Source organism: Homarus americanus, unplaced genomic scaffold (assembly GCF_018991925.1).
Source record: "Homarus americanus isolate GMGI-L3 unplaced genomic scaffold, GMGI_Hamer_2.0 scaffold40248, whole genome shotgun sequence".
Classification (NCBI taxonomy): domain Eukaryota; kingdom Metazoa; phylum Arthropoda; class Malacostraca; order Decapoda; family Nephropidae; genus Homarus; species Homarus americanus.
This window is the reverse complement of record NW_024712526.1, coordinates 8,462,925-8,483,814: the sequence shown is the minus strand read 5'-3', so window position 1 is coordinate 8,483,814 and position 20,890 is coordinate 8,462,925. Positions and strand designations below refer to the sequence as shown.

The window sequence follows — 20,890 nt, the reverse complement described above, 5'->3', positions numbered from 1 at the left end:
TATCTATCTATCTATCTATTTATCTATCCATCTATCTATCTATCCATCTATCTATCTATCTATCCATCCTACACCCTCCACACCCTTCTCTCCAACACCTACCCTCTCTCCATCTTGCTGGTGTTGGTGCTGGTGGTGGAGATCGCTGTGGTGGTGCTGGTGGTGGAGGTCATTGGTGAAGGCTTCAGGAGGGAGATAGTTACCGTGGGGGTGGGCGTGCGAGTTCGGGGGCGTGGCTAGCAGGTCTACACGCCCACACCGCAATAGTATCAAGCCTTCCGGAGTAACCACGTCCAATCTGTTGCCATTGCCTGTAGGAGGGATGAAGAAGGTGGTGGTGAGATGGTCGTGGTAATTTGGGTAAACATTGGTAATATTCTGAGTCTATTAACATTGGTATTATAAATCTCTAATATACCCACTAACCCACCCACCTACCCACTTACGCAACCCACTTACCCACCCACCCACTCACCCCCCCCCAGACACTCATACCGACGTCAAATAACTTCATCCAAATGTGATTCAGTGGAAACGTATTTCACGGCTACACCACAACCTCCTCCTCCTCTACCTCTTCCTCCTCCTCCACCTCCTCTACCTCTTCCTCCTCCTCCACCTCCTCTACCTCTTCCTCCTCCTCCTCTACCTCTTCCTCCTCAGCGGGAAACTCCACTCTAGCGTTGCAGTACACAATTTGGCCAAAACCCACGCGTACCGGGGTCTGAGTTCACTGATTGGCTGCTCCTATTCCTCGTCTGTGTTGATGTCGACGTATATCCAAACAGTCACTGGGTTAGGTTAGGTTAGGTGAGGGTGAGTACCACATCACCACACCACCACTACCACACCATCAAACTATCACACCACCACCACCACACTACCACACCACCACACTACCACACCACCACCACCACACCAAATTCAACATCACAACCACCACCACCACACTACCACAGCCATCCACAACTACCACCAACCACACCACCACACCACCACACCATCACACCCCAACCACACCATCACAACCACCACACCAACACACCACCACACCATCACACCACCACCACCACACCATCACAACCACCACCACCACACCATCACACCACCACACCACCACACCACACCACACGACCACACCCCACCACACTACCACACCATCACACCGTTCAATAATCTACCACACCAACCACACCACCACACCACCACATTATCACAACCACCACCACCACACCATCACACCCACCACCAACACACCATCAATAACCACCAATAATCACCACACCACCACACGACCACCACCACCACACTACCACACCACCACACCACCACACCATCACACTACCACACCACCACACCATCACAGCATCAAAATACAGTACAATAATTTCCCACTAATACTCAATATCATTAGCAGTTATTTTCCAACCATCTCCAACTGCCAATTAAACTCCCCCCCACGTCTTTCCTCTCCTGCATCTCAGTTCAGTGGTCACCAGGAACCTTAACCCTTTGACGACGATAATTTAACCCTTTGAGGACGATAATTTAACCCTTTGAGGATGATAATTTAACCCTTTGAGGACGATAATTTAAGTAAAGATAATTAATATGATCAACCATTCAGAAATATAAAGGTATTCTGAGTAACGTTTGATAATATAGTGAAAACTCTATTTACCGGACTTTATGGAGAAGAGAGTTCGAATATATAATGTTAGATGAGGAGAGAGAGAGAGAGAGAGAGAGAGAGAGAGAGAGAGAGAGAGAGAGAGAGAGAGAGAGAGAGAGAGAGAGAGAGAGAGAGAGAGAGAGAGAGAGAGAGTAATACTTGCTCTACGCCATTATATTCCAATCTTCCGTCCTAACTCAATTGTGGCGTCTCCATTCCCGCCACCCCGACCCTTGATGCTGTGAACCATGACCACCAATCACCACCACCACCACCACTACCACCACCACCACCACCACCACCACCCACAACCACCATCACACCAACCACCACCACCAACCACCACCATCACCACCACCACCACCAACCAACCACCACCACCAACCACCATCAACCAACCAACAACTGCCACCAACCAATCAACCAACCAACCACACCACCAACCACCACCAACCAACCACCACCACACCAACCACCACCACCACCACCACCATCACCACCACCACCACCACCACTACCACCACCACCACCACCCACCACCACCACTCACCACCACCATCACCACCATCACCACCACCACCATCACCACCATCACCACCCAACCACCAACCAACCACCACCTCACCATCAACAACCCACACCATCACCACCAACCACCAACCATCAACCAACCAACCAACCAACCAACCAACCAACCAACCAACCAACCAACCCACCACCAACCACCAACCACCAACCAACCACCACCATCCACCACCAACCAACCAACCAACCAACCAACCAACACCACACCACCCACCAACCCATCACCACCACCACCACCATCACCACCAACCACCAACCACTCACCAACCTCACCCAACCACCACCACCACCACCACCATCACCACCACCTCACCACCATCACTCACCACCACCACCACTCCCAACCACCACACCACCACCACCAACCACCACCACCACCACCACCACCCACCACCACCCCACCACCATCACCACCACACCACCACCCCACATCACTCACACCACCACCATCACTACCACCACCACCACTCACCACCACCACCACCATCACTCACCACCACCACCACTCACTACCATCACCACCATCACCACCATCACCACCATCACCAATCACCACTACCACCCCACCACCACTACCACCACCACCACCACCACCGCCACCATCACTACCACCACCACCATCACTACCACCACCACCATCACTACCCACCACTGCAACACGACCACGTGACCCTGCCATGTGACGTCATGTTAATAAACATTATAACTAGCTTATTAGTGTGACGTCATAATTAATAAATGGTTCGATGGGTTTATTCCCATGACGTCATCATGATCACCAAACAATTTGACTGGTTTACTTCATCGACGTCATAAGCACCACCAGATCTCATTGGTTTGTTAACATTACGTCACCATTTAAGAAAGACCTGATTGGCTGATATCACCGTCTTCGTTATTGCCTGAAACTTGTTGATCTGACTTGAGACGAAGGAGGAAATAGTTGGCTGTGAAGACGAAATAGTTGAGCTGCCTTCTAATACTCCGACCAACACACACACAGGGAGGCGCCCAGCCAGCCTGTATCACACCCACACTATCCACTCTCTCACCCTCCCCCTCCTATACCGCCTTACATACAGCGCCAGTCTCTTATGCCAACTCATAATAGGCAACCCAGGTATACAGACTCTATAGGCCTATACTGTGCCTATACAGACTCCCCTATAGGCCTATACTGTGCCTATACAGCCCCTATAAGCCCTATACTGTACCTATACAGACTCCCTATACATATACAGACCCCCTATGGCTTATACTGTACCTATACAGACTCTATAGCCTATACTGTGCCTATACAGACTCCCTATAGGCCTATACTGCTATTCAGACTCCCTATACATATACAGACTCTATGAAGCTTATACTGCCTATACAGACTCCCTATACATATACAGAACTCTGAAACATACTGTACCTACAGACTCCCTACAGGCCTATACTGCCTTTCTTTAGCCTCCCTATACATATACAGACCCCTATAAGCCCTGCTCTGTGCCTATACAGCCCTCCTATACATATACAGACACCTATGAGCCCTATACTGTACCTATACAGACTCTATAAGCCTATACTGTACCTATACAGACTCCTATACATATACAGACTCCTATAGGCCTATACTGTACCTATACAGCCTCTATACATATACAGACTGCCTATAGGCCTATACTGTACCTATACAGACTCCCTATACATATACAGACTCCTATAGGCTATACTGTACCTATACAGACTCTATACATATCCAGACTCCCTATAGGCTATACTGTACCTATACAGCCTCTATACATATACAGACTGCCTATAGGCCTATACTGTACCTATACAGACTGCCTATGAGCCCACACTGTACCTATACAGCCTCCCTATACATATACAGACTGCCTATAGGCCTATACTGTACCTATCCAGACTCCCTAGGCCTATACTGACCTATACAGACTCCCCTATAGGCCTATACTGTACCTACAGACTCCCTATAGGCCTATACTGTACCTATACAGACTCCCTATACATATACAGACTGCCTATAGGCCTATACTATGCCTATACAGACTCCCTATACATACACCGTGCAACAGGTGACATTGATGGTGCAACACGATGGTACAGTGAAGGGATAATGATGTTGCAATGATGGTACAGTAATGGTACAACCTATTGGTACAACACAATGGTACAACACAATGGTCACAAACACAATGGTACAACACAATGGTACAAACACAATGGTACAACACAATGGTACAACACAATGGTACCAACACAATGGTACAACACAATAGTACAAACACAATGGTACAACCTAATGGTACAACACAATGGTACAACACAATGAATTTTCAACCAATGGTACAACAAGATAAAAGTAAACACTAATGCAAAGGGTAACTTGTAAGCTAACATAATTACAGGTAACGGCCCACAAACTTACCTGCCAAGTTGTTGATGTTGTTTTGTTATTATTGTTGTTGATACGATTATTCTCTCTATTTGCTATACCTGTGGCGTCCCCAAAAGCACCAAGATGGGACCCTCTGCTTCCTTATGCTCATCAGCAGTGCTAAAACCCTGCTCGCTGGAAATATGTCGACGTCTCCACCATTGGGATCAGCGTCAACAATTCTGCCCCCAACTATACCGCCCTTCAGGAATTTGACAGTCTCCAGCACTGGGCCACCAACAACCTGTCACCATCAACCATCCAAGACCAGGTTACTCAACCTCTCCTCCAAGCTCGTCCACCTCCCTCCATTACCCTAGGTCGAACACACTCAGGTGCTAGATTCACTCTCTCACTCCATAGACAACAAACTAAATTGGAAACCACACGTCAGTAAGTTGTCCATCCTCCAGTTTCCGTCTCCACCTCCCTGCCGACTCAGTCCTCAGGTTCCCTGGCTCCTCAGTATATACACAACATTCAACTTCCCAGCTCTACCTCCCCCCACCTGGTCTTCCCTCTCTAAATGCACAACATAACACAGAAAAAGTGCAAAAGGCATGCAGGTTTCTCTCCTTCCTACACACATATCAAGCGCGCTCACACTGACCCTTTCGACTCTCTGACCATCACCCACGGCCTCATCTGCAAATTTGGTAGGCTTCTATCCCGACACCACTACCACCTGAGATCTGTCCAATTGCTGTTCGACACCACAACCGCATCCAGCCCATGCGTTCTGAAACTGATCGCTATGAAACAGCCCAGTCCCAACCATTGTAAAAATTATCAATAACATGTAATAAATCAGTGTATTCACTCCCAATAACTTTCTCCTACACTGTCACTATGTTGAAATGAACTGTAGTTTGAGCTGATCCCCATCTAAGTTACTATATACATTTGTGTCCCTTGTCCTTGTATATTATTTGTAATTCGTAACCCATGCCCAAATATGTAACTGTATATTTTCAGCCTTCTGGCTGCCAAGCTCTTTCAATAAACCGTTAATTATTATTATTATTATTTAACACATTTACGTTACCTAATATGATTTTCCTTTCAATCTTAAACTGGATTGGGTTTCCTCCTTCCCCTCCTTAACCCCCACTTCCCCCCCCCTCACCTCTCCCCCTCACCCCTTCCTTCCCTCTTACAGATAAATAAATCTCCTCCTCATCCCTATCCTCTTCCCTTCTCTTCTATTATCTTCCTCATCCGCTTCTTCTCTTTCTCTTCTTTCCTCCTCTCCTCCCCCTCTCTTTCTCTTATCCCACCCCTTTTTCTATTCCATCGTCAACTCTTCTTCTTTCCCTGCTCTTATCTTTCACCTCTCCTCCTCCCTCTTCCTCCCCCCTCCCCCTCCCCCCACATCTCAGTATAAGTGAATAAAATCGCTCTTCCTTCCATTATCGCTTCTTCTTGCCTCTCCCTCCCCTCTCATTCCTCCCCTCTCCCCTCTTCTCACCCTCCCTAAACCCTTCCCAGAACCTTTCTTTCTCGCCTCTTTATTCCTTCCCTTTTTAGCTCTTCACTCCTCCCCTTTCCTCCCTCCACCTCTCTCCCCCTTAAACATACAAGATCTGGCCAATTTCCTCCCCCACCCAAGCACAATCTCCCCCACCTATACTAATCTTACCTCCCCTTCCTCCAACACCTCCTCCATGGTGACAATTTCCTGATTCTCTCCCCCTCTCCACACCTTCCCTTCTCTCAACACCCATTTCCCTTTACCTAACTCCTCCCCCCTTCTCTTCCCCAGGGACCAATAAGCCTTCAAGTAGTAATAAGAAAGGTTTTTGTTAGTTGTCTCCAGGACTTACCCTAACCTGCCCCACGACCTCACTTCTCCCTCACGACCCCTCACCCCTCACGACCCCTCATCACCCCGTCATACCTCCCCATGTCCCCTCCACATAGTTTAAACACATTACACTGTATTTCCCTCTTTTCCCTCTCCTTCATCCCCACTCACTCATATTCCTGAGTTCATTAACACCTCTCTCTCTCTCTCTCTCTCTCTCTCTCTCTCCTCTCTCCTCCTCAATGCCTTATTGGTCCAGATAAACAAAATTACAGACACTGAGAGTCAACAAAATACCGGTATCCGTGGAGTTGCTAATGTACACCCGGAGGAAGGAAGACAGAGAAGAAGAAAGAAGAAGAAAGAAGAAGAAGAAGAAGAAATACTTGAGATACAGGAGAAAGGTGAAAGAAAACAATAAAGGAGAATAAACGGGCAACAGACAGACAGGAATGGAAACGAACAAAGAAAATTGCGACGAAATTGGAACAAGAGGAAAATATATTATAAGCAGATAGATAGATAGATAGATAGATAGATAGACTGGAGAGAGAGAGTGGTCCAGTTACTGCCTCATCTCACTTGACTGATGTACGTCGGTTTTCATCAGACGGAGATATGCATACATACATACACCAACATCTATCAACCAATCCCCACATCCCCCAACCATCTACTCCTCACCCTCCCACCTCTCTCCCTTACCCCTCCCCCACACGCACGCAACTATTACCCCCCCAAACCCACACAATTTCCGACCATTACAACAAATTGGACACACACACACACACACACACACACACACACACACACACACACACACACACATCTCTCTGTTCATACACACTAATAGACATCTCTCTCTCTCTCTCTCTCTCTCTCTCTCCTCTCTCTCTCTCTCTCTCTCTCTCTCTCTCTCTCTGGCCATTAATTCTATTTTTTCTTCTGTCATATTTACTCTTATTTTTCCCTCTCCCTTCTCCCTGGCGTTTCTCTTTTCCTTTTAATTTATTCCTGTGTTTATTCTTATGTGTTATTCATTTTTCTTCTCTCTTTTATCTCCTCTGAGTTCTCGTTCGTGTCTGTTTCCTCCTCTCTTTGTTTCCTGGGTAAGTTAACCCAACCTAACCCAACCAGACTTAACCTAGCAACCAGACTTAACTAACCTAACCTAGCAACCAGACTTAAACCCTAACCAAACCTAACAACCCAGCCAACCAGACTCAGCCTAACCTAACCCAACCAGGCTTAAACCTAACCCAACCAGACTTAAACCTAACCCAACCAGACTTAAACCTAACCAAACTAACCCTTAACATCTAAAGAGACATAACAATAACAACCCAAAAGATGGCTTCAACTCTGCTCTGTGACTCGACTGTAGGTATAACATGCAACTCAGTGAGCGTCTGTCTGTCTGTATGTCACTCGTTTGATTTTCCTTAATGGCGTCCAAACACACAAAGACTCATCATTAACCCATGACTAATTACACAAATTTATAATAACAAAATAAATACCGGTTCTGAGTTTGTTTTGAAATACCTGGAATAATAATTAGCCTGCGGCTTAATTACCTGGTGATAGAGAGTTGTTTTAACCTCTCCCCCTCCTCCTACCCTCCTCTTCCTACCCCCCCTCCTTTTCCCTACCCCCCCTCCTTTCTACCCTCCTCCCCTACCTGTTTCCCTCCTCCTACCCCTCTTCCTTCCCTTCCTCTCCTTCATGTATCAGGTTTCAGCCACAGGTGTTGTCATTTTGAAGTGTATCATTAATTTACCTGTCCTTCCTCCTCCTCCCCTGCCCCCCATCCCTCCTGCCCCCATCCCTCCTTCCCTCCCCTGCTCCCCCACCAGCGCCACCTGAAACAATCATTTTTCGTCGTCAGTATTGCTCAAGTGTCCTTTGTCCACACACACACACACACACACACCTGCATCACAACACACTTGTGGTGAAGGGTAGCTCAGGTTAAAATGGGGTGGGGTAGATTAAGTTGTTAGAAGTTAAATTCCTTTGTGGGGTTGGTGAACCCCTTCTTCTCTCAACGTTTGCCTGCTTCAAGAACCTAACTACACCTGTCCTTACCTGTAATATTCCTCCGAGTTCACCCATCAAGTAAGCTCCTCCCTTTTTTAAATTCTTGAAGCTGATTGGCTGCTGGTTAAGTGTACACATGACGTCACATCGGCAATTTAACTTTTTTTTTCCTATCTATCAGTTTTTTAACAGTGACTACGAAGAAATATTGACACTAATAAACACTGGGAAAAATATATGGCTGGAAATTGTGCCCCTGTGACGTCACGATTCACTTAGCAACCGGCAGCCAATCAGCTTGTAAAATGTAATGGATGGCAGGTAGTCACCTACTGTAGGGTAAGTGGGTGTCTCTCTCTTCCTCATTCTCCTCTTCCTCTCCTCTTGTCTGTTTATCTCCTCCTCCTCCTCTCCTTCACCCCCTCCTTCTGCCACCTACCATTACACCCAAGGTATCGCCCCCTCCCCTCCTAGTAACATTATTACCCCCTGGACACCCTGACACTCCGTCGACGTACACACACACACGCACGCGAACACACACACACACACACACACACACACACACACACACACACACACACACACACAAGATATGTTTTATCTTTTTCCCTATATGCTGGTGTTGTCTCCACAGCATCAAAGGGAAGGTATTCCTGAACCCCTTAATTGTTCTCAACTTATGTTCTATCCCTCAACTTCTTCTGCTGTCTCCTCTTCCTCTTCTCCCCTCTTCCTTGTCTCCCTCTTCCCTTGTCTCTCTTCCCTGTCTCCTCTCCCTTGTCTCCCTCTCCCTTGTCTCCCCTCTCCCTTGTCTCCCCTCTTCCCTTGTCTCCCTCTTCCCTTGTCTCCCTCTTCCCTTATCTCTCTTCCCTGTCTCCCCTCTTCCCTTGTCTTCCCTCTTCCCTTGTCTCTCTTCCTTGTCTCCCCTCTTCCTTGTCTCCCCTCTTCTCCCCTCCCCTTGTCTCCCCTCTTCCTTGTCTCCCCTCTTCCCTTGTCTCCCCTCTTCCCTTGTCTCCCCTCTTCCCTTGTCTCCCCTCTTCCTTGTCTCCCCTCTTCCTTGTCTCCCCTCTTCCCTTGTCTCCCCCTCTTCCCTTGTCTCCCCTCTTCCCTTGTCTCCCCTCTTCCCTGTCTCCCCTCTTCCCTTGTCTCCCCTCTTCCCTTGTCTCCCCTCTTCCTTGTCCCCTCTTCCCTGTCTCCCCTCTTCCTTGTCTCCCCTCTTCCCTTGTCTCCCCTCTTCTTGTCTCCCCTCTTCCCTTGTCTCCCTCCCCTTGTCTCCCCTCTTCCCTTGTCTCCCCTCTTCCCCCCTCTCCCCTTGTCTCCCCTCTTCCCTGTCTCCCCTCTTCCCCTTGTCTCCCCTCTTCCCTTGTCTCCCCTCTTCCCTGTCTCCCCTCTTCCTTGTCTCCCCTCTTCCCTTGTCTCCTCTTCCCTGTCTCCCCCTCTTCCCTGTCTCCCCTCTCCCCTCTTCCCCCCTCTTCCCTTGTCTCCCTCTTCTTGTCTCCCCTCTTCCTTGTCTCCCCTCTCCCTTCTGTCTCCCTCTCCCCTCTTCCCCCCTCTTCCCTTGTCCCCTCTTCCTTGTCCCCTCTTCCTGTCTCCCTCTTCCCTTGTCTCCCTCTTCCCTTGTCTCCCCTCTTCCTTGTCTCCCCTCTTCCTTGTCTCCCCTCTCCCTCTTCCCTTGTCTCCCCTCTTCCCTTGTCTCCCCTCTTCCCTATCTCCCCTCTTCCTTCTCTCCCCTCTCCCTCTTCCCCCCTCTTCCCTTGTCTCCCTCTTCCCTTGTCTCCCCTCTTCCCTTGTCTCCCTCTTCCCTTGTCTCCCCCTCTTCCTTGTCTCCCCTCTTCCTCCTCTCCCCTCCCCTCTTCCCCCTCTTCCTTGTCTCCCCTCTTCCCTTGTCTCCCTCTTCCCTGTCTCCCCTCTTCCCTTGTCTCCCCTCTTCCCCTTGTCTCCCCCCTCTTCCTTGTCTCCCCCTTCCTTGTCTCCCCTCTTCCTTGTCTCCCCTCTTCCTTGTCTCCCCCTTCCCTGTCTCCCCTCTTCCCTTGTCTCCCCCTCTTCCTGTCTCCCCTCTCCATGTCTCCCCTCTTCCTTGTCTACCCTTCCCTCTTCTCCCCTCTTCCTTGTCTCTCTTCCCTCTTCCCCTCTTCCCTCTTCTCCCCTCTTCTGTCTCCCTCTTCCCTTGTCTCCCCTCTCCCTTTCTCCCCTCTTTTTCTACCCTTCCCTCTTCTCCCCCTCTTCCCTTGTCCTCTCTTCCCTCTTCTCCCCTCTTCCTTGTCTCCCCTCTTCCCTTGTCTCCCTCTTCCCTTGTCTCCCCTCTTCCCTCTTCTCCCCTCTTCCTTGTCTCTCTTCCCTCTTCTCCTCTTCCCTTGTCTCCCTCTTCCTTGTCTCCCTCTCCTTGTCTCCCCCTCTTCCCTTGTCTACCCTTCCTCTTCTCCCTCTTCCTTGTCTCTCTTCCCTCTTCTCCCCTCTTCCCTCTTCTCCCCTCTTCCTTGTCTCCCCTCTTCCTTGTCTCCCCTCCCCTTGTCTCCCCTCTTCCTTGTCTCCTTCCCTCTTCTCCCCTCTTCCCTTGTCTCCCCTCTCCCCTTGTCTCCCCTCTTCCCTGTCTCCCCCCTTCCCTTGTCTCCCCTCTCCTTGTCCCTCTCCCTTCTCCCCTCCCTCAACCTCCATCTCACACCTTTATCAACTGTTATCTCTACACGTCCTTCCCTCACCGTCCGATATCTCTCTCAGGCCGCTATCGTAGGCGGTCACCATAACACACGGGGGTGGGAAGGAGAGAAGGAAGAAGGAAGAGATGGAGAGAAGGAAGAAGAAGGAAGAGATGGAGAGAAGGAGTAAGAAGGAGATAAAATAAAATGAAGGATTGAAGGAATGAGATGAGGTTTCTTGTCGTGGTTCCTGGACACAAACAGACAGAAACAAACACAAAGACAGGCACACAAACACACAGATACAGACACACAAACAGGTAGACACAGACACAGACAGAAACAGACACAGAAACACACACACACACAGACAGACACAGACACAGGTTTAAATATTTGCCGCACAACAGAGATGGAATAAATGATTGTTTTAGGGCTTTGATTACCTCCTGTTAGATAATTAGACCCCTCCCACCTCTCCACCCCTCACCCCCTACCCCTCACCCCTCCCTCACCTCCCTCCACCCCTCCCTGTCCCCACCTCCCCTCCCCTCACCTCCTCCTCCTCCTCCTCCTCCCCTCCTCCTCCCTCCCTCCCTCTCCCTCCACCCTCACCTCCACTCCCTCCCACCTCCTCCTCCACTTCTCCTCCCTCCTCCACCACTTCATATCCACACCCCCAAATAATCATGTACAGTTAAGAACAAAAGTTTTCCTACACTCTCATGTTCTAAACTGTACCTCAACCCATGCGAGACATTACAGTACGAGACATTACAGTACGAGACATTACAGCACGAGACGTTACAGCACGAGATATTACAGAACGAGACATCACAGAGACATCACAGAACGAGACATTATAGACAGAAACATCACAGAACGAGACATTACAGAACGAGACATTATAGAACGAGACATCACAGAACGAGGACATTACAAGACAGAGACATCATAGAACGAGACATTACAGAACGAGACATTACAGAACGAACATTATAAACGAGACATTACAGAACGAGACATTATAAGAACGAGACATTACAGAACGAGACATTACAGAACGAGACATTATAGAACCAGACATTACAGAACAGAGACATATAGAAACGAGACATTACAGAACGAGACATCATAGAACGAGACATCACAGAAAGGAACATCATGAAACGAGACATTACAGAACGAGACATCACAGAACCATGGGTAGACAAGCACTTGAGAGACTCGTTTCAGCTAAAGTCTCAAGCATCGAGAGACGCCTCCACACACACACACACACACACACACACACACACACACACACACACACACACACACACACACACACACACAGTGGTGGTGGGTTAAGTTGGTGGATTGATGGGTGGGTGCTGGGTTAGTGGTGGGTTATGGAGTGGTGGGTGGGATAATGATAGGATTGATGGTGGGTGGTGGCTTAGTGGGTTCTGGGTGGGTGGTGGGCTGATGGATAGAATGTGGTGGGTTGGCCTCCCCCTCCCACCACCATCAGCTGTTCTCTCACAAGAGTAATCGATTCATTAGTCACTCACTCTCTACCCTGCCTCTTACAGTGAGGAAGGAAGGAAGGAAGGAAGGAAGGAAGGAAGGAAGGTAGGAAGAAGGAAGGAAGGAAGGAAGGAAGGAAGGAAGGTAGGAAGGAAGGAAGGAAGGAAGGAAGGAAGGAAGGAAGGAAGGAAGGAAGTTGGATAAAATATAATGATGGAGGGAGGGAGGGAGCTGAGGGGAAAGAAAATAAGAAAAGAGGAAGGAAAGACAAAAGAAATTTGGGGGGAAGATAGGACGAATAAGAGAGAGAGAGAGAGAGAGAATCTTCTATTTCGTTTGAGTTAAGAAACCTCTCCTCTCACCCGCCACTCCACCTCCTCCTCCTCACCGCCACTCCACACCCTCCTCCCTTTCTGCCCTCACCCTCCCCACCACCCTCCTCCTCTCACCCACCACTCACCCTCCTCCCTCTCACCCCCCCTCCCACCCTCCTCCCTCTCTACCCTCCCTCCACCCTCCTCCCTCTCACCCGCCCTCCCACCCTCCTCCCTCTCACCCCTCCCTCCCCTCCTCCCTCTCCCCTCCCTCCCCACCCTCCCCCCTCCCTCCCCCTCCACCTCCACCCTCCTCCCCTCCACCCACCCCTCCCTCCCTCCCCCTCCCACCTCCCCCCTCACACCCTCTCACCATACAACCACTTCATCTCATCACTATACCCTATACTATTTCTATCATCAATCCATCAATCCCTTCCTTCCTTCCTTCCTTCCTTCCTTCACCACTTACAAGGCAGATTATTCCTCAACATCTTCACTACGTTTGTTCCCTATAATCGATATCCGTCATTATTCCCTCTCTTGGTTATATCTTCCTATGCACCTATAATTATCTACAGTGTTTATACTATGTAAGGTCTATAATCGTCTTGTTAAATTATATCTATTGTGAGGTAGTTTCTTTCTTTCTTTCTTAGTGTCATGGCCACCTCTGTTGACATCTTTCCTCTCATATATCATCTTCTCCTTCCCTCTCATCCCTCTCATCTATCACTCGCTCTAGCCCTCTCACTAAGCCTCTGATTTTCCCTCTTAAGCCCTCGTTAGTTTTTTCACCTTATCCACTCCACTCAATCTTACCCTCCTCTCTCATTATCACATTCGTTCTCTCTCTCATCCACTCCCTCTCATCCATAATCCTCTCTCCTCCCCTCTCATCCCTCTCCCTCATCAATCATCACACTGTCATCCCTCTCCCTCTTTCTCTCTCATCCACTTCCCCCCTCGTCTCTCCTCCTCTCTCATCCATCTCAATCTCCCCGCCCTCCTCTCTTCATACCCTGACCCCCCCCACCTCTCCTCCCCTCCTCCTGGGGCCGCGTCACCCAACTATAAATACATCCGCTGCGGCAATAACAAGTTCGCCATCTTCCAAATCAATCGTCGTCTGGCGGTCCACAGCCCAAAAGACACAACATGGCAACGAAGGTGTCCATGTTGCCACCTCACTCACAATTTCTTTTTTTCAACACCATCCTCCAAACGATATCACTTTTCAGAATAAAAAAAAAGACTTGGCATCAATTCACATTAAAAAAAAAATATGAAGGTACTAGAGTGAATAAAACGAAAAAAAATAAATAAAATATAAGGTATTTTTTCTCCTCGTTGGCAACTCATCATCATAACAACGATTCCCGGGACTGAAAAAAAAAACCCCGGGTAATGTTGGTGTAAATGTGTTGTAAACCCGCGGCGGTAGATCACGACTCACACTACCTTTAGTAACCTCGTCACTTATGGTCGGTGGGAAGACGTATACAGATGGGGAAGAAAGACTTTAACACACCGACCCGCGAATAATAATAATAATCCGTCTTGGCTCGCTCCCGCTCATTAATTCCCGCCCATTTTTCGTAAGGGCTTTTCCCGCGTTTTTTTTTTATAGTCAGCTGGTAAGGGTTCTTGGGGATCTGAGGACGAAGGTTTTCAAGACGTTTGTGAGGAAGAGGAAAGCCGTAATAACCTGGGAGTCTTCTTTTTGGGGCAAGAATAACCTAACGTAACCTAACATAACCTAACGTAATCTAACATAACCTAACGTAACCTAACATAACCTAACGTAACCTAACGTAATCTAACGTAACATAACCTAACCCAACGTAATGTAATGTAACCTAACCTAACCTTAGTGTCGTTAATCTCAAGGTAAAAATAAACTAGGGACTAATCTTCAGGTGATCCTATGTACTGTACTACACAGCACTAACTACCCTATTCACGCCACTACATAATATTTATATATATGTTGTTGAGTTACACAGTCATTAGTTAGGTGTTACAGGATGTGTGTCACCTGTACTGAACTGATTTACCTGAGGATTAATTTGCATATTATTATAAATAGACGGGATTAATTCTGACACAAATAGTGGCATGTGAGGAGGTGAGAGGGGGAAGGGGAGGAGAAGGAAGGAGGAGGGAGGAGAGGGGAGGGAGGGAGGAGAGGGAGGGAGAGTGAAACTGATACAGAAAAATGAGATAACTGAAAATACCAGAGTCATAATCACTCTCTCTCTCTCTCACAATGCCAGGAAGTCATCAGAGAACCGTCACTGGAGCATGACATTACTATCAACAACTTCCTCTTCCTGCCATCAAAGTTAATGCCCATTAGGTTGTTGGTAGGTCAACTTAGGCCGCCAAATAATTGGGTCAGGGTAAGTTAATACAGATCAAGTTAGGTCAGGTCAAATAATTGGGTCAGGTGAGATCAAGGTAGGTCAGGTAAGGTCAAGTTAAGTTAGTTTAGGTCACAACCCAATAACTTAACCTAACCAAATCAACCACCACCCCTCCCCCAGATAGCGTTCGGACATTCAATCACAAGGATAAAATAACCCAGACAGCCTAATCTTCAGGTGATCCAGTTGGTCATAATTACCTGAGCAGCTCCTCCACTCACCTGTGCAATAAGACCCACTTGACCCACCCCATACACACACACCTGTAACAAGAGAAAACGGGAATTAATTAAAAACAATCACAGAAAACGATTTATATTAATGGGGGTGACTAAAGTAAAGGGGAGTTAAAATCATTACAGAAAATGGATGAAGTGTCGAAGAAATGGATTATATGACATGCGTGGATAGAAAATGGATTATAGGACAGAAGTACGGATAGAAAATGGATTACAGAACAGAAGTATGGATAGAAAATGAATTATAGGTCAGATGTATGGATAGAAAATGGATTATAGGACAGAAGTACGGATAGAAAATGGATTATAGGTCAGATGTATGGATAGAAAATGGATGTTAAGATTATTACAAAGAAAGGAGAAACTATTATAATGATTAAACAGAAAACGAGACAACTATCCACAGAAAACGGATTACACTGCAGAAAATGGATTCAATATAAGGGAAACTAAAAAAAAAAAAAATCCATCAATTACAGCAAAAATAACATTACAGAATCCCAACAAGAGTGAGGAATACAGGCATAAAATACATAAAAAATACCACACGGGTTGTATCAAGGTAGGAAAGTGGACTGAATACAGGTAGGTATTGGGTTAATTATGGTAATGGGGCAGAGGACACCATAATGGGGGATGGGAGAGAGGTCGCTAATGGGTGCCATGATAGTATTGCAGTTTATTCACTTATTCATTGTATCTCTTTATTCATCCCCACGAGAATATATATTTTTCAGGTCTATTTTATTAATTTATTCACATCTATACATAAAACATTTCGCCGAATATAAACAGCAATTCTTTTTTTGTCTATTTGGCCAAAGTGGAGATCCGTCTTACAACCAGATACAAATTTTAATAACGCTTTAATAACACGTTGATAGAAATGTAATTCCTTGAGCATTCTTTCTACCACCTCTAACCAGCCCCCCCTCCCTTCTCCTCCCTCAAAATTATTATTCTTACTAGCGTTATTATCTTCACCGTGGATGATGTCTGCCTGTGAGATTGTTTACAAGAGAGAGGTTGAGTAAGCTGTACCTAGTGGCGAGAGAGAGAGAGAGAAAAAAAAAAAAAAAAAGAGAGAGGCAGGGGAAAGAGGGATGAAAAGGGAGAAGGGAGAGGGAAAATAAAAAGGGAGGGAGAGGCGAGAGGAGAAGAGAGAAGGAAGATGAAGAGAAGGAAGGAGAAAGGGGCGAGGGGAGACGGGAGATGGAAGATAAGAAGTTAGGGAGGGAAGAAAGGATGGAAAAGGGAGGGAAGGGCGAGGGGAGAGGGGCAGGGAAAGGGGAGAAGGGAGAGGGGCAGGCAGTATTATATTACCACCCAGTATAATCAGTATAATGAGCAGGAGGGTAAAAACTATAATTACCTCCAAAGTGTTCTGATACTCTGAGGGAGGAGGGAGGGAGGAGAGGGAGGGGGGGAGGAGGGAGGGAGGAGGGAGGGAGGGAGGGAGGGGACTAGGAAGATAAATAGCAGTGAGAAGAGGGAGCACTTGAGAAGAGAGAAGATGGAAGGAGAGAGGCGAGTGAGGGATAAATGGGAGGCATTAGGAAGAGGGAGGGAGGGAGGCAGTCAGTAGTGGTGTCTGTCCACTGTTATTCTAAGGCACTGTCAACTGTACGTACAACTTAATAATAATAATAACACACACACACACACACACACACACAACAAACTGCACAAAAAATAATAACAAACACACACACACACACACACACACACACACACACACACACTGGACAGAATGAAGAACAAGGCAGTGACAGATAGTGGACAGGAACATGTACCAGGCGTGACACGTGACAGAGGAGTGACACTTTCCAGGTGAGGATCAGGTATGAGGTGAGGATCAGGTATGAGGTGAGGATCAGGTATGAGGTGAGGATCAGGTGGAGGTGAGGATCAGGTATGAGGTGATTAATGAGAGGATTGTGAGGCCTGGTGTAAGGATGAGGGTGACGGGGATATTAATACACTTATACAATCAACCAGAGAAGAGGAAGAGGAAGAGGAAGAGGAGGAGGAAGACGAAGAGGAAGAGGAGGAAGAGGAGGAAGAGGAGGAAGAAGAATAGTAGGAAGGGAAGGATAATTAGGAGGACGAGGATAAGAATGAGAAGAAGGAGAACGAAGAGGAGGAGAATGAGAAAGAGGAAGAGGGGAGAAGGAAGATGTGGAGGAGGAGGAAGAGACGAACAGGCTACTGACCTCCAGGAGAGAGAGAGAGAGAGAGAGAGAGAGAGAGACGAACACCTTATTAATATTACCAATTTAATCCTTCAAGGAGTAATGTCGCACTCAAGGGTGTGAGAGAGAAGAGATGAGGCGTGAGAGGTGAGGTGTGAGAGAAGTGAGAAATGAGGTGTGAGAGAGGTGAGATGAGGTGAGATGAGGTGAGATAAGATGTGAGATGGTGTGTGAGAGAGAAGTTAGATAAGGTGTGTGTGTGTGAGAGGTGTGAGAGAGGTGTGAGAGAGGTGAGAGAGGTGAGGGAGAGGTGAGGGAGAGGTGTGAGATAACGAGAGAGGGATGCTGAGACTGTCAATACTGGTGATGCAACTGTTCAAGATCAGTAACGTTAGCTTAGGTTAGGTTAGCTTAGGTTAGGTTAGCTTAGCTTAGGTTAGGTTAGCTTAGGTTAGGTTAGCTTAGGTTAGGTTAGCTTAGCTTAGGTTAGGTTAGGTTAGCTTAGGTTAGGTTAGCTTAGGTTAGGTTAGCTTAGGTTAGGTTAGGTTAGCTTAGGTTAGGTTACATGTAATTATATTTTGCCATAATCTCTACAGACTTAATGAACGTTCCAATATGACAAAAGGTGTGTCCATAACGCCATAATCTTCGCCTTTGTCCCCACTAATTGACACGGTGGTAATTAAACATCAAACCACCCACCTCGTGACCTTTTGACCTTTTAGTAATGAGGTCATGATAATTATTTCCTGTTCTATATCCTGATTGGTGGGATATTATGGCTTTAGATGCTGATTGGTTGGATATTATGGCTCTGGATGCTGATTGGTTGGATCTTATGGCTCTGGATGCTGATTGGTTTAGAATTCCCTGTTCTAGATCTTGATTGGCTGAGAATTCCCTGTTCTAGATCCTGATTGGCTAAAACACATACGAGTAAAAACATCAATAACCACATCATCTATAATGGAACCTTCACCTAATTGCTTCACCGTAACTACAACTCCGTAATTATGTAGGCGACACAACCCTTAGCTATAACCCTTAAGTTGTTGTTGTTATTATTATTACTATTATTACTATACTACTACTACTACTACTATTACAACTACTACTATTTTTTTAACATGGCCTCCAGCCTCCACCAATAGTCGCACCTTCGCCACCATTTTATTACGTTAATATTAAATATCCTAACACACAAATAACTACCCTGGCTGAGTTAGTGACTATTGCCTCATAGTCAATATCTGCGACTGTTGTTGACTTGGGGCCGATGACCTCGTTCCCGTGAGACAAAGCAATGCAGACCTAAGCAGACAGGAGGACAGTCGACATCTCAACCAGGCTGCAACGTAGCTTCTTGGCTACTGCTGATACTACTGTTCAGATAACACCTCGGCGAGTCTGGTCTACATCTAGCTCGTGGTCCCATCCCGCTAGAGGTTGTGAACACCAGCACTATTACTATTATTCCTAACTGTACACAGACACACATAGCTAACCCTTTGAACAACGTCACTCACTGAACAATAAAACACTGTGTATTAATTAAACAAGACCTTTGATGGTAGTGCACGGTGATCGACGTAAACAATGATGGATAATGGTAAGGAACTATATCATGTGAGAGAGAGGTGGCAGACAAGGGGTGGTGGTGGTGGCAGACAGGAGTGGTGGTGTCAGACAGGAGTGGTGGTGGTGGTGGCATACAGGAGTGGTGGTGGTGGCAGACAGGAGTGGTGGTGGCAGACAGGGAGTGGTGGTGGCAGACAGGAGTGGTGGTGGCAGACAGGGGTGGTGGCGGCAGAGAAGGGGTGGTGGTCAGACAAGGGGTGGTGGTCAGACAGGGGTGGTGGCGGCAGAGAAGGGGTGGTGGCAGACAGGAGCGGTGGCAGACAGGGGGTGGTGGCGGCAGACAGGGAGTGGTGGCATACAGGGAGTGGTGGTGGTGGCAGACAGGGAGTGGTGGTGGTGGCAGACAGGAGTGGTGGTGGCAGACAGGAGTGGTGGTGGCAGACAGGGGGTGGTGGTGGCAGAGAAGGGGTGGTGGTGGCAGACAAGGGGTGGTGGTGCAGGGGTGGTGGTGGCAGACAGGGGTGGTGGCGGCAGAGAAGGGGTGGTGGTGGCAGACAGGAGCAGGTGGCACAGGGGTGGTGGCAGACAGGGGTGGTGGTGGCAGACAGGGGTGGTGGTGGTGGCAAAAAGGGATGGTGGTGGCAGACAGGGGGTGGTGGTGGCAGACAAGGGGTGGTGGTGGCAGACAGGGGGTGGTGGTGGCAGACAGGAGTGGTGGTGGCAAACAGGGGGTGGTAGGCAGACAGGGGTGGTGGTGGCAGACAGGAGTGGTAGGCAAACAGGGGGTGGTGGTGGCAAACAGGAGTGGTGGTGGCAGACAGGGGTGGTGGTGGCAGACAAGGGGTGTGGTGGCAGACAGGGGGTGGTGGCAGACAGGGAGTGGTGGTGGCAAACAGGGGGGTGGTGGTGGCAGACAGTGGTGGTGACAGGCAGGTGGTGGGGATGGTGGTGGCAGACAGGAGTGGTGGTGGCAAACAGGGGGTGGTGGTGGCAGACAGGGGTGGTGGTGGCAGACAGGGAGGGTGTGGCAAACAGGGTGGTGGTGACAGCGTCAACACATTGTCTCTACTGCAGATATTCCCTGTGTCCAATAAAATCTGCTGACCTCTCTCCCTCTCTCTCTCTCTCTCTCTCCTTCCATCTCCCTCACACACACCCCTTCCTCCCATCCTTCTTCCTCACACCTTCCCCCTCTTCCCTTCTCCCTCACACCCTTCCATCCTCTCACACACCCTCCTTCCTCCCTCACACTCTCCCTCCCTCCTCCCTGTGTGTTAAGGGAAGCATAAGAACAGGTGAATGGCCTGTAGATAAGGACATAGGCTTAGCGACAAGTGGAGGGGTGTTAGGGTATCTGGGAGTCAGGAAGTGAGGGTGAGTAAAGGTGATAGTGAGAGTGAGGGTGATGGTGAGGGTGATGGTGATAGTGAAGGTGAGACTGATGAT

At 48.1% G+C, this 20,890-nt stretch overlaps 1 protein-coding gene across 1 annotated transcript in view; it reads right to left on the bottom strand.

Annotated features, from left to right (window-relative positions):
- Positions 1-20,890, bottom strand: part of LOC121863603 (serine-rich adhesin for platelets-like) — a 189,137-nt gene that overhangs the window by 69,975 nt on the left and 98,272 nt on the right. The window contains exon 4 of the mRNA XM_042362334.1: positions 103-311. Coding sequence (XP_042218268.1) covers positions 103-311 — 209 coding nt within the window. The remainder of the gene's footprint in view (positions 1-102; positions 312-20,890) is intronic.